The 17,143-nt window shown below is 37.2% G+C and overlaps 1 protein-coding gene across 6 annotated transcripts in view; it reads right to left on the bottom strand.

Annotated features, from left to right (window-relative positions):
* Positions 1–17,143, bottom strand: part of ARNT (aryl hydrocarbon receptor nuclear translocator) — a 79,964-nt gene that overhangs the window by 39,611 nt on the left and 23,210 nt on the right. For all 6 annotated transcript variants that reach the window (XR_008417391.1, XR_008417392.1, XM_019432854.2 and 3 more), the window contains exons 2-4: positions 15,283–15,394; positions 7,566–7,610; positions 766–810 (exon numbers count right to left, since the gene is read on the bottom strand). Coding sequence is in view for 4 of the 6 variants with exons in the window: in XM_019432854.2 (XP_019288399.1) it covers positions 766–810; positions 7,566–7,610; positions 15,283–15,394 (202 nt within the window). In the remaining 2 variants the exon portion in view is untranslated. The remainder of the gene's footprint in view (positions 1–765; positions 811–7,565; positions 7,611–15,282; positions 15,395–17,143) is intronic.

The following is a 17,143-nucleotide window of genomic DNA, read 5'->3' as shown; positions in this document are numbered from 1 at the left end:
GAGTCTCTTATGGTTTGGCTCCCACCCTCCCTAACTTTTTTTTTCCTTCCCTCCTCCCCCATGGTCTTCTGTTAAGTTTCTCAGGATCCACCTAAGAGTGAAAACATATGGTATCTGTCTTTCTCTGCCTGACTTATTTCACTTAGCATAACACTCTCCAGTTCCATCCACGTTGCTACAAATCTGTTGTCATTTTTAAAAGAAAACTATTATCTGTACAAATTTTGTGGACCCATTCAATAAAAATGCAACCAAGAAATCCATAGCCTGTGTTCCTGTGGACACCCAGCAAGCACAATGTATAGCTACCTATCATCATATGAATAAAAACACTGTGTAAATTCTACCATCAGTTTGAAGCCATGTTACCTGAACATTAACAATAGCTGTCATACATAATTCTTTTTTTTTTTTAATTTTTTTAACGTTTATTTATTTTTGAGACAGAGAGAGACACAGCATGAACGGGGGAGGGGCAGAGAGAGAGGGAGACACAGAATCGGAAGCAAGCTCCAGGCTCTGAGCCATCAGCCCAGAGCCCGACGCGGGGCTCGAACTCACAGACCGCGAGATCATGACCTGAGCTGAAGTCGGACGCTTACCTGACTGAGCCACCCAGGCACCCCTATCATACGTAATTCTGTCAGCTTTCAGAATAGGAAGAAGACTGAACAGAGAAATTAACTCTCAATGAGATCAAATTAAAACTCAATATGCTTGTTTGCCTGATTCCACAAGATGGCCCAAGATGCTCTACTACATTACCTGGCAAATCGCTCCTTATCATTAGACATCTGATCATCATCACACCTGAAGGAGAAAAATGGGATTAGCTCAAAGCATTATACTTGTTATCTATTTCATTCTGAAATAAAAACTAGAAAAGGGGTAAAAATATTCAATAGAAAAAAAAAGCGCCAATGGACAAGTATCACAAGGCAACAGAAACAGTAATAGCATCCCACAGAACTTAAAAAACCCATGACTCTTATTTGTCAGGTCTCTGATGTTCTTCTTTACCCTTATTTATCAAACACTCCAAAAAAAGATGATGACCTCATGAGGGCCCAGCTGACTGCCCTGTCAGCACCACTCTGAGGTTAGGGATAGTTTTGTTCTGTTTAATTATTAGGAGGGGGAGGGGGACATGGAACATAAAAAAGGTCAAGATGGTAAATTTTAAGAGTACACTTTGGTAGTACTAACTATATTCATATTGTTGTGCAACAGATCTATGGAAGGCTCTAACCTTGTAAAACTGAAACTCTGTAGCCACTAAACATCATCTTCCCATCTCCTCCCCACCTGACTCCCAGCTCCTGGCAACTATCACTATGCTTTCTGTCTCTAATTTTAACTACTTTAGATACCTCTTATTAAGTGAGACCATACAGTCTTTCTGTGACTGGCTTATTTTACTTAGTATAATGTCCCCAACATTCATCCGTACTGTAGCATATGCCAGGATTTCTTTCCTTTTTAAGGCTGAACAATATTCCATTGGACATATATGCCACATTTTCTTTAGGTATTCATCTATAAATGGTTATTTGGGTAGCTTCACCTCTTGGCTATTGTGAAAATGGGGCAGCGAACATGAGTGTCCAAATATCTAAGACTCTTTATAAAAATATTTTTATTTTTTTAATTTACATCCAAATTAGTTAGCATATAGTGCAACAATGATTTCAGGAGAAATTCCTTATTGCCCTTTACCCATTCAGCCCACCCCTCCTCCCACAACCCCTCCAGTAACCCTCTGTTTGTTCTCCATATTTAAGAGTCTCTTATGTTTTGTCCCCCTCCCTGTTTTTATATTGTTTTTGCTTCCCTTCCCTTATGTTCATCTGTTCTGTGTCTTAAAGTCCTCATAAGAGTGAAGTCATATGATATTTATCTTTCTCTAACTTTGCTTAGCATAATACCCTCCAATTCCATCCACGTAGTTGCACATGGCAAGATTTCATTCTTTTTGATTGCCAGGTAATACTCCATTGTATATATATACCAAATCTTCTTTATCCATTCATTCATCGATGGACATTTGGGCTCTTTCCATACTTTAGCTATTGTTGATAGTGCTGCTATAAACATTGGGGTGCACGTGTCTCTTCGAAACAGCATACCTGTAACCCTTGGATAAATACATAGTAGTGCAACTGCTGGGTCATAAGGTCATTCTATTTTTAATTTTTTGAGGAACCTCCATACTGTTTTCCAGAGTGGCTGCACCAGCTTGCATTCCCACCAGCAAAGCAAGAGATCCTCTTTCTCCGCATCCTCACCAACATCTGTTATTGCCTGAGTTGCTAATGTTAGCCATTCTGACACGTGTGAGGTGGTATCTCATTGTGGTTTTGATTTGTATTTCCCTGATGATGAGTGATGTGGAATATTTTTTCATGTGTCAGTTGGTCATCTGGATGTCTTCTTTGGAGAAGTGTCTACTCATGTCTTTTGCCCATTTCTTCACTGGATTATTTGGTTTTTGGGTGTTGAGTTTGATAAGTTCTTTATAGATTTTGGATACTAACCCTTTATCTGATATGTCGTTTGCAAATATCTTCTCCCATTCTGTCCGTTGCCTTTTAGTTTTGCTGATTGTTTCCTTCACTGTGCAAAAACTTATTTTGATGAGGTCCCAACAGTTCATTTTTGCATTTGTTTCCCTTGCCTCCGGAGACGTGTTGAGTAAAAAGTTGCTGTGGCCAAGATCAAAGAGGTTTTTGCCTGCTTTCTCCTAGAGGATTTTGATGGCTTCCGGTCTTACATTTAGGTCTTTTACCTATTTTGAGTTTCTTTTTGTGAATGGTATAAGAAAGTGGTCCAGGTTCATTCTTCTGCATGTCGCTGTCCAGTTTTCCCAGCATCACTTGCTGAAGAGACTGTCTTTATTCCATTGGATATTCTTTCTGGCTTTGTCAAAGATTAGTTAGCCATACATTTGTGGGTCTATTTCTGGGTTCTCTATTCTGTTCCATTGATCTGAGTGTCTGTTTTTGTGCCAAGGACTCTGCTTGCAATTACTCTGGATATTTATAACCAGAAGTGGGGCTGCTGAATCATACAATGATTCTGTTTTTAATTTTTGAGGAATCCATACTGTTTTCGACAGTGGTTAAATTTATAATTTACAGTCCGACCAACAGTGCACAAGGATTCTCATTTCTTCACATCCTTATCTAACGTTTATTTTGTTTCTTTTTTTTTAATATTTACTTTTGAGAGAGAGAAATAGAGGGCAAGGGGGGGGAGGGCAGAGAAAAAGGGAGACACAGAATCCAAACCAGGCTCCAGGCTCTGAGCTGTCAGCACAGAGCCCGATATGAGGCTCGAACTCACAAACCATGACCTGAGCTGAAGTCAGATGCTTAAGTGACTGAGCCACCCAGGTGCCCCTATTTTCTGTTTCTTTGATGGTGGCCACCATCATGGGTGTGGGGTGGTACCTCACTGTAGTTTCTATTTGCATTTCTCATGATTAGTGAGTAGAACATCTTTTCATAATCTGGTTTGCCATCTGCATATCTTCTTTGGAAAATTTCTATTCAAGTCCTTTACCCATTTATAATCAGGTTGCGTTTTTTCTTATTGAGTTGTGATAGTTCTTCATACGTTATAGATATTAGCTTCTTATCAGATACATGATCTACAAATATTTTGTCCCATTCCATAGGTTATCTTTTCACTGTTTTAGTTGATCCACAGAAATTTTTAAGAGATAATTTTTAGTTACGGCTTAAACAATGCTCTTTATCGTTTTGATCAAGGAAACATAATCCATTCATCCTAACAACTTTGGTACTTAGTAAGCAATAACCCATGTCTGCTAAATACAGAAACTATAGGATTTGTTGGGGGAGAGAAACCTAACTTTAAATACACTACTCTCGGAGTGCCTGGCTAGTTCAGTCGGTACAGCATACAACTCTTCATCTAGGGGTTGTGAGATTGAGCCCCATGATGGGTATAGAGATTACTCAAGAATAGAAATAAAAAAGCATCTAAAAATAAGTTAAAATTAAATTAAAAATAGAAACACTATTCTCTGGATGATTTAAATTTTCCTCTTCTCACTGCTACAGGATATAGCAAAGATCTATCAACTTTGAGCTTTTGGGAGAAAGGTTAAGTCTCACAAAATTTGCAGTTAAACCAGTTATTAAATTAGAGCCAAGGGGCACCTGGGTGACTCAGTCAGTTAAGCAACTAACTCTGGCTCAGGTAATGATCTCACAGTTTGTGAGTTCGAGCCCCGCATCGGGCTCTGTGCTGACAGCTTGGAGCCTGCAGCCTGTTTCGAATTCTGTGTCTCCCTCTCTCTCTGCCCCTCCCCTGCTCATACTCTGTGTCTCTCTGTCTCTCAAAAATAAATAAATGTTTAAAAAAAAAATAGAGCCAAATTTATATTGTTCCTTCATAGGCTGTATATCCTCAACTAGTCCAACCTTAAGAATTTTCAGTTTTTGCAAATAACAGGAGGGGCACCTGGGTGGTTCAGTTTCTGACTCTTGATTTCGGCTCAGGTCATGATTCCAGGGTCATGGGATCGAGCCCTGTGTCTGGTTCCACGCTGAGTGTGGAGCCTGCTTAAAATATTCTCTCTCGTGCGCGCGCGTGTGCGCGCGCTTTTTGGCCCTCTCCCCTGCCCATGTTCTCTCTCTAAAATAAAAAAAGAAGAAAAAATTTAAAAAATAAAAATAAAAAGAACAGGAGAGCAGAAGAAGAATGGGCAAACATGAGATGTAGTGGAATTTTAGCTCAAGTACAAATGGTCTGTTCCTAGGACACAAGCACGCTTTAAATCAGATGCTATAAACTCCTGGTGAAAACATGTGACCTAAACTGAAAAAAAGACCTATAATTTATATACTAACTTGGAATCTCAAGAATGAGTCTTCTAGATCGTTACTACTTAAAGTATGGTCAGTAGCTGGAAGCAGCAGCATCATCTAAGAGCGAATCAGAATGCAGAGCCTTGGGCCCTACCCAAGACCTACTGAATTAGAATCTTCATCTTAACAAGAAATCCCAGGTGGCTCTGTACATGCATTAAAGTTTGAGAAGCACTATTCTAGACACTAGTAACTCTGATATTGTACCTAGAGTTTCAAAGCCTTGACATTCTTAAAAATTATGTTATAGATGTCTGGAGAATGTAACAAAATGGCATTTGAACAAATCAATAGAAAGAAATAAATTAAAACTTTCAAAAGTAGCATCCACCAAGGAGATTTAGTGCTGACTTACAGAAACAATGCACGTAAGGCTTTCATACATTGACCAGAGTGGAAAATTCCAATTGTTTAAAAAAAGAAAAAGAAAAAGAAAAAGAAAAAAAAAAAAAGATAAAGAAATTTGGAGATGTCTCTCTCAGGCATTATGACCCACTTGGTAAAATGAACTGTGACAGTTTTTTTTGTTGTTTTTTTTTTTATGATTGGGGAAAGGAAAAATGAACTTTTCTGGATTGCATATCTCTTGTACCTACTAGATTTTTTGGAAATGGAGGCAATGACTCAGGGCCAGAGCTAATTGACAAGTATAAGTAAGACTAGTGGTTACCACTATGCCATTCATATGCACAACACAGTTCCACTAATAGCATCTATCATCATAATTAGGGATTCCCAATGGAAGAATTTCCAGAACTGTTTGAGAAAGTCCATCCTTCCACCAAAATTGAAATCTCTTCCCCTCTTCACTTTTATTAATACTCATTAATTCTCAAGAGCTCTCTTGGAGAATTATTTTCTCCAATATTTTGAAATGATTTCTTTATGGTAGCCAAGTCATGGTTGTTGTTTTCAAGAATATCTGGTAGGATTCAGCAACTAGTAAGTAGTGAGAAATACAAGCCTAACTTTAAAAATTACTTTAAAAAAAAAAAAAGAAAGAAAGAAAATGAAAAAAAAAAAAATAGATGTCTCTTACTGCACTTAAGCATTATAAAACTAAACAATGGCAAGCAATTTAATTTATAATATGGACATCCTCTATGCAAAAACAAAAATTGAGGAGATTATGAATATACATGCACACAAACACACTGAAAGACACTTACATATGTACTGAATATTTCTGGAAGGATACTCAACTGGAAACTGTACTTGTCTAAGGGGAAGGGTCTGAAGTGAAAGGAAGATATAATTGCACTATATATAACTTTGTACTGCTTAAAAACTGACGACATATATTACTTTTTAAAGATTTAGTTAATAAAACAAATAAATGAAATCTGGACACTCATATTACATATATTTTTTAAATAGGGCTACTTTATTTATTAAATATTTGTCACTCAGCAAAGTAGACCCACCTACGTAACATTTTCAACTCTGGAAAGAAAAAAAGGCAGGTTGCAGGCAAGGCTATTTTCCTTTCTTTGATTCTTACTGCTTTCCTTACTTAAAAACAAAGCCAAATCATTGATCTTCAGCCAGAATAAGTATTTCTCTTCTCTGAAAAAACTCCTCCATCAATATATCGAAAAGTCCAGGGGGCACCTGGATGGCAGTCAGTTGAGTGTCCAACTCTTGATTTCAGTTCAGGCCATCATTCCAGGGTCTCAGGATCGAGTCCTGTGGTGGGTTCCAGGCTGAGCATGGAGCCTGCTTAAGATTCTCTCTCTCCCTCTGCCCCTCCCCAGCTCACACTCTCTCTCTCAAAAATAAAATTCAAGGGGCACCTGGGTGGCTCATTTGGTTGCGTTGACTTCGGCTCAAGTCATGATCTCACAGTTTGTGAGTTCGAGCCCCGTGTCAGGCTCTGTGCTGACAGCTCAGAGCCTGGAGCCTGCTTTGGATTCTGTGTCTCCCCTCTCTCTGCCCCTCCCCTGCTCATGCTCTGTGTCTCTCAATAAAAAATAAATGTTAAAAAAAAATATTTTTTTAATAAAATTCAAAAAAGAAAAAAAAATCCATTTTCAGTGTTCCAGAAGATTCATTATTCAAGGATACAAATACCAATTCCTGGTCTGTAGAAGTCAACAGGTATCAGAAGGTATGAAAGGTACATTAATGACCCCCCCAAGGAATTATACCTTAGCTTCCTCCCACGCTGACTCAAGACTTGGATATAAGATTTGCTTTGGCCAATGGGACACAAGCAAATGTCAACATAAAGCAAAGGCTTGCTAAGCACTTAGACTGGGACTTGTCCTTCAGATTGTAGCCAACGGCATGTAAAAAAACTCTGACGACCTCCTTAAGGACAAAAGACCACAAAGAAAACACCATAACAACCCAGCCAATCCACAGCATTGTCAGAAACTATAAATCATTATTATTTTTAAACCACACAGTAACAGATAACAGAAACAGAGGGCCTTAGGAATTCTCTGCCCTCTCTTCACTGAGCTCCTTCCCTTAGAGCCATTAACAAACTGCTTTAAAAAATTATTATGAGTTATAACATAATAGGAAACTTTAGTTTTAGGATGAAGCACTCTCCTTAGGCCTTAAGGACAAAAATATTACAAGTCAGAAATACCATGAACTAATTTTTTGTGTGTGTGAACTAATTTTTATTATCAGAAATCTAGAGAAAATTTTTCAAAATCTTACCTCAAAAATTTACTGTTCCCTTCTCCATCATCATCAAAATCCAACCTGGAGAAAGCCAAGAGTAAATATTATAAGCCTACTGCCAATACAGAGCATTATGAAATTAAAAATTCTCAACCCACAAGCTATCTGAACACTCACCCAAATGGAAGAAGGAAAAGAGGAGGTGTACAGAAGTGAAACAAAGCTATATGACTTCCTTGCACTAAACTGGGCAATCAAAAGAGTATCCACTGCTACCTTACATTTTCCTAAGTTGGCAATCCACCTTTGCCAAAGTTTTACATCAGAGTACAACCTCTACCAAGGAACAGGAATCCACTCAAAAATCAAAATGAAAAATTAATATGAATAATTCAGGTCCATTTTTCATTTCTGTGAAAGTTTTTAAAAGTTCATTTACTTATTTTTGGGGAGGTGGGGATGGGCACAGAGAGGAAAGAGAGAATTCCAAGCAGGCTCTACACTGTCAGCACAGAGCCGGATGTGGGGCTTGAACTCACAAGCCATGAGATCATGACCTGAGCCAAAGTCAAGAGTCAGATGCTTAACTGACTGATCCACCCAGGTGCCCCCATTTTTCATTTCTATAGGCTAAGCTAGGTTACCAGCTTTCTGAAACATATCCCAAAACAGTGATGATATATAAGGGAGTAATTTAATATCTCAGAAAGTTATCAAATAATGCTTCTTTCCATCATACATCTAATAAACATGTAATGTATGCTACACTCAAGACAATGCTAGATGAGAAGAAAACAAGAGACTTGACCTCAAGGGACTGTCTATGTAGACAAAAATATAAAACAAGTGAGAATAGGAAAGTGCCATGTGAGAAGCAAAACCAATATGCTATAAGACATGTATTTAGTGAAAGCAGCAGTGACTTTCAAGGGATTAGGAAGATTATAGGTAACAAGATAGGACAATCTCCTATTAGTCTCTGTACTCTATTAAACTAAAATGATACCACTTTAACCCAGTGACCACTCTTGGCATCTCTACTAGTACCATAACCTCACATTATGAGTCTCTAGATGGGTTATATATTGGGGTGCCTAGGTGGCTCAGTCAGTTCATTCCTCTTCCTCCCTGTAGCCCCCTAATCATGTGTTCAAAATCTACCTATTGGGGCGCCTGGGTGGCTTGGTCGGTTAAGCGTCCGACTTCGGCTCAGGTCATGATCTCACGGCCTGTGAGTTCAAGCCCCGCATCGGGCTCTGTGCTGACCGCTCAGAGCCTGGAGCCTGTTTCAGATTCTGTGTCTCCCTCTCTCTCTGCCCCTCCCCTGTTCATGCTCTGTCTCTGTCTCAAAAATAAATAAACGTTAAAAAAAATTATTAAAAAAAAAAAAAAAAAGAAAGAAACAAAATCTACCTATTAACCCAATAACTCCATTTCTAAGAATCTATCCTAAGGAAATAACTCAAGAGAAAAAAATTTATATACAAAGATGTTCACAGAGCATTTATTTACATCTTCAAAACAACTTAAATGTTCCAAAATAAGAAACCAAGTACATCCTCTTATATAACTATGAAAAATTATATTTATGTAAAATATTTAACACAAGAAAAAAAAAAGGTTACATATGGTTAGGTGAAAAGACCAGGCTATATAAAACTATATAATTAGGGTCACCTGGGTGGCTCAGTGGTTAAGCTTCAGTCTCTTGATCTCAGGTCTTGATCTCAAGGTTGTGAGGTCAAGCCCTGTGCACTGGGGCTCTGCACTGGGCATGGAGCCCACTTAAAAAACAAAACAAAAACAGGGGTGCCTGGGTGGCTTAGCTGGTTAAGTGTCTAACTCTGGACTTCGGTTCAGGTCATGATCTCACAGTCTATGAGACTGAGCCCCACATTGGGTCTTCTGTGGCCAGCACAGAGCCTGCTTGGTATTCTTTGTCTCTGCCCTTCCCTGGCTCATTCTCTCTCTCTCTAAGTAAATAAACAAAAACTTAAAAAAAAATACAAAATACAAAAAAAAAAATCTATATAATTATATGATTACAACTACTAATAAGATCTACATATAAAGAATGAAGGAATTACACTAAAAAAAAATGATAGGACATGACTTGGGGCAATAGGATTATTGCTATTTTATTCTTTCTATTTTCCAATCTTTCTTTAAAAGAATGTGTATTACTTCTTTTAATATATTTTCCTGATGGGGCGCCTGGGTGGCTCAGTTGGTTAAGCATCTGACTCTTGATTTTGGCTCAGGTCATGATATCATGGTTCATGGGCTCGAGCCCCATGTCAGGCTCTTCACTGGCAGCATGGAGACTGCTTGGGATTCTCTCTCCCTCTCCCTCTGGCGCTCCCCTGCTCATGCTCTCTCACACACGTTCTCTCAAAATAAATAAATAAACTTAAAAAAATTTTTTTCCTGATTACAACATACATTCATTTCAGAAAATCTAGAAATTAAAAACAAAAGAAAAAAAATCCCCCATAATCTCATCATCTAGAAATCTGATGAGTATCCTTTCAGTTTTGCTACGCACACGTTACACATATTTCTTTCTGACAGAGTGATATATTACATAAATTGTAACCTTCCAATATATTGTGAACATTTTTCTGTACTGATACATATCTGTCACTTCTAAAGTTTATTTTTTATCTTGAGAGAAAGAATACACAGGTGCACGGGGAGGGGCAGAGAGGGAAAGAATCCCAAGCAGGGGCTCAACCTCACCAACCCTGAGATCACAACCTAAGTTAAAATCAAGAGTCACTTAGTTGACAGAGCCATCTAGGCACACCATGTACTGATACATATTTGTCACTTCTAATAGCTATAGAATACTCCATTTTCAAATATAATACATAATCCCCTAATTTTGATATATTTTTTTCAATATGTGAAATTTATTGTCAAATTGGTTTCCATACAACACCCAGTGCTCATCCCAAAAGGTGCCCTCCTCAATACCCATCACCCACCCTCCCCTCCCTCCCACCCCCCATCAACCCTCAGTTTGTTCTCAGTTTTTAACAGTCTCCTATGCTTTGGCTCTCTCCCACTCTAACCTCTTTTTTTTTTTTTTTCCTTCCCCTCCCCCATGGGTTTCTGTTACGTTTCTCAGGATCCACATAAGAGTGAAACCATATGGTATCTGTCTTTCTCTGTATGGCTTATTTCACTTAGCATCACACTCTCCAGTTCCATCCACGTTGCTACAAAAGGCCGTATTTCATTCTTTCTCATTGCCACGTAGTATTCCATTGTGTATATAAACCACAATTTCTTTATCCATTCATCAGTTGATGAACATTTAGGCTCTTTCCACAATTTGGCTATTGTTGAGAGTGCTGCTTAATTTTGATATTTATATCATTTCCAATTGTTTGCTATTATACAAAAACATAAACTGTGTTTAAGAGAGTGTACTCTGAAGCTAACCCCCCTAACCTCCCAAGGTTCATATCAAAGATCTTCCATTTACTGGCTTTAGAACCTTGAGTAAGTTACTTACTCAGTGAGTTAAAAATGTGTAAAACTCTTGGAGACGTAGCAACTCTTAAAATGTTACTCATGTTACCACTTAAACCCAGGGATCACTCTTGCATTACTATTAGTGGGTGAAATTTAAAGACTAGTTGTAATACTGGTTCCACAATTTTTAAAAGGAAAGAAAGAAGAGAAATTTAACACCAAAAAATGGACAAAATACTACCAATTCTCTCAGGCTTTTCTAAAGCAACCTCTTTTCTGAAGCTTTTCCAATCTTTACTAATTATGGGATTTCCATACACAAAAATACACAGTACTGTAAGCATTCCTTTCTTAGCAAACTTGGCATATTCTACCTTGTACTCTATTTATATGTATAATGATTATTCCCTTTAGGACATAAGCAACTTAAAGACAAGAACCGTATCTTATTTATCTTTGTATCATACTAGCAATCAGCACAATATCTTATACTAATTAGGCAATTAATAAGTACTTCTGGAAATACATAAATACATACACGCTTCTGGAAATGAATGGACTCTGCATTCCAAACCAAGCAACATATCAATACCTTAGTGGAGAAATACACTGCAGTTCAGCATTCTCTAATTTTGAAAATGCAGACACAAAGTTTAAAGAAAACTGAGTTTTCTCAACAACCATGAAATCTTTGGGCTTTGCAGACATTTCTGGTTTCATTGGTTTCACTACTTTCAGGAAAAGGAGGCATTTAAAGCAACAATCATAAGGATACTCACTGGGCTTGAGAAAAGAAGCATCAGTGAGACCCTTGCAACAGAGATAAAAGAATTAAAAAAGAATCTATCAGAGATGAAGAATGCAATGAAAAAGATTGGAAACAGCCTTGATGCAATGAACAGGAAGCTGGAAAAAGCAGAGGAATGAATTACTGATCTAGAAGACAAAATAATAGAAAGTAATAAAGCTGAACAAAAGACAGAATTATGCAAGACAAGAATAGACTTAGAACTCAGGGACTCGATCAAACATGGTAACATATGTATTATAGGAGTCTCAGAAAAAGACAGAGAAAAGGGAGCATAAAATTTATTTCAAGAAACGAAAGCAGAAAACTTCCCTAATCTGGAGAAGGAAACAGACCTCCAGATCCAAGAAGCACAAAGAACTCCCATCAAAATCAATAAAAGGACAACACCAAGACATACTGTAATTAAATTTGCAAACTATACTGATAAAAAATACTAAAAGCACCAAGACAAAAGAAGTCCTTAATGTACAAGGGAAAACTCATAAAGCTAGCTGGAGATTAATCAACAAAAACTTGGCAAGCCAGAAGGGAGTGGCATGATATATTCAAAGTGTTGAATGGGAAAAATCTGGAGCCAAGAATACTCTAACCAGCAAGAGTCTATCATTGAGAAGGGGAGACAAGAGTTTCCCAAATAAAAACTAAAGGAGTTCGTGACTACTAAACCAGGCCTACAAGAAATATTAAAGGGGATGGGGCGCCTGGGTGGCTCAGTCGGTTAAGCGTCCAACTTCGGCTCAGGTTATGATCTCATAGTTCATGAGTCTGAGCCCCGTGTTGGGCTCTGTGTTGAAAGCTCAGAGCCTGGAGCCTACTTCGAATTCTGTGTCTCACTCTCGCTCTCTCTCTCTCAAAAATAAATAAAACATTAAAAAAAAAAAAAGAAATATTAAGGGTGACTCTTTGAGTGCAAAGGGGAGATCAAAAGTGATAAAGGATCAAAGAAAATCTCCAGAAACAACAAAGCAAGCAATAAAGTAGCACACATCTACCAATAATTACTTTGAATGTAAATGGACTAAAAGTTCCAATCAAAAGATTATAGGATGACCGAATGGATAAAAACCAAGACCCTTGGGGGTGTCTGGGTAGCTCAACTGGTTGAACATCCAACTCTTGATTTTGGCTCAGATCATGATCTCCCAATTCATGGGATCCAGTCCCACGTGGGAGCAGCACGGAGCCTGCTTGGGATTCTCTCTCCCTCACTCTCTACGTCTCCCTGCTTGCAATCTCTCTCAAAATAAATAAATAAATAAACATTAAAAAAAAACTTAAAAAACAAAACAAGACCCTTTTATATGTTGCCTACAAGAGACTCATTTTAGACCTAACGATACCCGCTGATTGAAAGTGAGGAAGTGGAAAAGCAGCACACACATGGATATCAAAAGAAAGAGTAGCAATACTTATACCAGATAAAGTAGACTTCTTTGTTCTTGTATTGCTTTAGTCCTGCTTTGGTATCAGGGTAGTACTGACCTGGTGGAATGATACTGAATGTGTTCCCTTTATTCCATTATTTGTAAGATTTTGATAAAGATTGTCATTAATTTTTTTTTTTTTTTTTTTAATGTTTGGTGGGGTTTGCCGATGAAGCCATGTGCCTCAGGTTTTCTGTGCTGGGAGATTTTTGATTCCTAAATTCAACTTTCATTCATGTCAGTGGTCTAAGAAGACTTCCTACTTGTTGCATTCAAGACTCATAATTCAGGGGCGCCTGAGTGGCTCAGTTGGTTAAGCGTCTGACTTCGGCTCAGGTCATGATCTCACGGTTCGTGAGTTTGAGCCCTGTATTGGGCTCTGGGCTGACAGCTCAGAGCCTGGAGCTCGCTTCAGATTCTGCGTCTCCCTCTGTCTGCCCCTCCGCTGCTTGCACTCTGTCTCTCGCATTGTCTCAAAAATAAACATTTAAAAAAAATTTTTTTTAATAAAAAAAAGACTCATAATTCAATCTTGGTAACTTGTATGTTTTTAGGAATTATCTGTTTTTGTTTTTTTCCTAAATTATCAGATTTGTTAGTATATAATAGTTTATAGTAATCTATGTTATCTATTGTATTTCTGTGGTTACCTGTTGTATTGTTTTCTCTTCCATTTTGGTACTCATTGTAGTTTTTGAGTCTTTTCCCCTTAATGTTAAAATAATTCCAATTTTGTTTATTTTTTTGGAAAAACTGGTCATTACTTTCAATGTTATGCTATTGTTTATTATGGTCTTTATTTCTGATTTTTCTTTGTTATTTCTTTCATCTCCTAAATTTCAGCTATGTTTCTTTTTTTTCTAGTCCCTTGCGGTGTAATGTTAACTTGTCTTGAGTTTTTAATACAAAGATTGACAGCACAAATTTCACTCTAACATCTGTTTTTGCTGCATCCCATAAGTTTTGCAATATTGTGTCTTCTTTTTCTTTTGTTTTGAGACATATTTTCATTTGGCATTTGATTTCTTATTTTTCCCACTGCTCATGCAGTTGTGTGTTAGTTTTTACATATTAAATATTTAACGTAAATTTACATTGTAAATTTTCCAGCTTTGTTTTACTGTTATCTTTGGTTTTTTGCCATTGTGGCTGGAAAATACACTTGGTATGATTTCAGTTTTCTTAAATTTGTAATATTTGCTATGCCTTTTCTTAAGTGAATTAACCAATGGATTCTTCTATGTGTACTTCTATGTGTACTTGAAGAAAATGTGCACTCTATTTTTCTTGGATGGAATGTTTTATATATTATATCTTTTAGAACCATATATTCTCAAGTATGCATCATTAAGAAATGCTCTTTTTGAAAAAAAAAAAAAAACAAACACTTTAACTCAGGGTACTCATTTAAAATAAAGCATATTGGGACATAGGGTGGCTCAGTCAGTCAAGAGTCTGACTCGTGATTTCGGCTCAGGTCATGATCTCACAGTTCGTGATATCAAGCCCTGCATCAGGCCCTGCACTACATTCCACTGAGTGTGGAGCCTGCTTGGGATCCTCTCTCTTCCTCTCTCTCTGCCCCTCCCCTGCTCTCTCTCTCTCAAAATAAATAAACATTAAAAAATAAAATAAAATAAAGCATATTAGAGGGAATGTGGCAGGAACAGGTGAAATAGGTGAAGGGGATTGAGAGTACACATATGATGAGCACTTGAGTAATGATGTACAGAATTGTTGAATCACTATATTGTACACCTGAAATTAATATAACACTATATGTTAACTATATAATAATTAAAATAAAAAACTTAATAAAAAATAAAAATTAAAAAAAAAAAACCTGCATAAAAGAAAGTTAGATAAAAATGTTAATTCTGTGTAAGGAAAAAATCCAGGAACTAAAGAAAGATATCTGACAGCAGTGTAGTAAGTAACCAGTTGAAGTGAAAGGGTTAAGCATAGCCAAGAGGATTCAGCCACTAACTAAATCAGGCTGGCTTACAGGAGAGACACAACACATGATATCCAAACTCACCCTGGTCGCCGCTTAATAGCCCTGTGGACAATGGCTCCTCCACTTTGAATCCCAGCCCCAGGGTTTCCTGAGGCAATGGCTGGACCCAGTGATGGTACATCTGATGTCATTTCTATCAAAGAAAAATGGAAATATACATTTAAAAAAGATAGTCCTGTCTTCTTATCATCATCATCATCATCATCAAATTAGCTTCTTGGAAGAAAGGCTCAAGCTATGGGTGAAATCTCAGTAGTTTGCTAGAAAACCCTTATGCTCATATCCACATTGCTCTTCTTAAATTCTTACACTGGTGAAAGTATACATTCCCTACTTCACTTCTCCCTGCTTCACAGAGTTTGGAAAAGGGAGTACTAGATTCAATCTGCAGCCTTTACTCTTAAAAGCTTGTGAGGGGCACCTGGGTGGCTCAGTTGGTTAAGCGTCCGACTTCAGCCCACGTCATGATCTCACAGTTCGTGGGTTCGAGCCCCACATCGGGCTCTGTTCTGACAGCTCGGAGCCTGGAGCCTGTTTCAGATTCTGTGTCTCCCTCTCTCTCTCTGCCCCTCCCCTGTTCATGCTCTGTCTCTGTCTCAAAAATAAAAAATAAACAGTAAAAAAAAAAAAAAAATTAAAAAAAAAGCTTGTGATAGTGACATAATGTTAATCTAAAACACACACACACACACACACACACACACAAAATTAGTTTATACATTTTACTCATGCAGCAAACATGTAACATATCCTTTCACTTATTTTATTTGGAAAATGAAAAACAAACAAACAAACAAACTGGAATTCTAACTCTATCTAGCAATATAACAAAGCCTCACTCACCTTTCTCTTCCTAAAGTGGTGCCAGTGAAAGCTGGCTAAAACAGGTTTAAATGAGATCCAATGTCACATAACACAAGAATATCCAAGCTTCAATTTAAAAAAAAGAAAGAACCATTCATCATACCAAGAACCAAGAAGATTTCAAATTGAATGAAAAATAGCAATCAGTAGATGCCAACAATATGGCATAAATGTTAGAATTATCTCACAAGATTCTAAAAGCAGCCACAATAAAAATGCTTCAACAATTACTAACACAGTTGAAACAAATACACAAGGTGAAAGCCTCAGCAAAGAAAGTCTAAACAAAGATAAGATATAAAGAAGAATCAAATAGAAATTTTAGAACTGAAAAATAACTGAAATAAAGTTAAGTGGATTGATTCAACAGCAGAATAAAAGGAACAGAGAGAAGAATCAGTGAAATGTAAGACACAACACTAGAAATTAGCCATTAGAGTCCTGAAAAAGAGAAGAGAAAGAGGACAAAGCTGAAAAATAATATCTGAAAAGTTCCCAAATTTGTCAAGAGATGTAACCTACAGGTTCAAGAAGTTGAGTAAACCCCAAAAGGACAAACCTAAAGAAATCCATCCCAACACATAACAATTAAACTTCTAAAAAGTAGCTAGAGATAAATGATACCTTACTTATAGAAGAAAAATAATTCACAACAGCAGAGTTTTCATCAGAAACCATGGAGACAAAAAAATGTGGAATGATATCTTTTAAAGTTAAAAAAAAAAAAAAAAAAATCAACCCAGAATCCTACACCCTGTGAAAATATCATTCAGGAATGAAGGAGAAATCAACACAGTCTCTAATGATTTAAAACTAATGAGCACTTGCCACCAACAGACCTATCCTAAAAGAATGGCTAAACAAAATTCTCTAAACAGAGAAGAAATTATATAACAAGGAATTTTGGAACACATCAACATATATCAAAGAAATTAAAAAAAAAACAATATGCAAAAATATGGGTAAAATCAATAGGCTTTCCTTCTCCTTTGAGTCCTCTACATTATGTTTAATGACT

The sequence above is a fragment of the Panthera pardus genome, unplaced genomic scaffold (assembly GCF_024362965.1).
Source record: "Panthera pardus isolate Hobbes unplaced genomic scaffold, ASM2436296v1 HiC_scaffold_11, whole genome shotgun sequence".
Lineage (NCBI taxonomy): Eukaryota > Metazoa > Chordata > Mammalia > Carnivora > Felidae > Panthera > Panthera pardus.
Note: the sequence above shows the minus strand (reverse complement) of the source record. Positions and strands in the feature narration are given on the sequence as shown.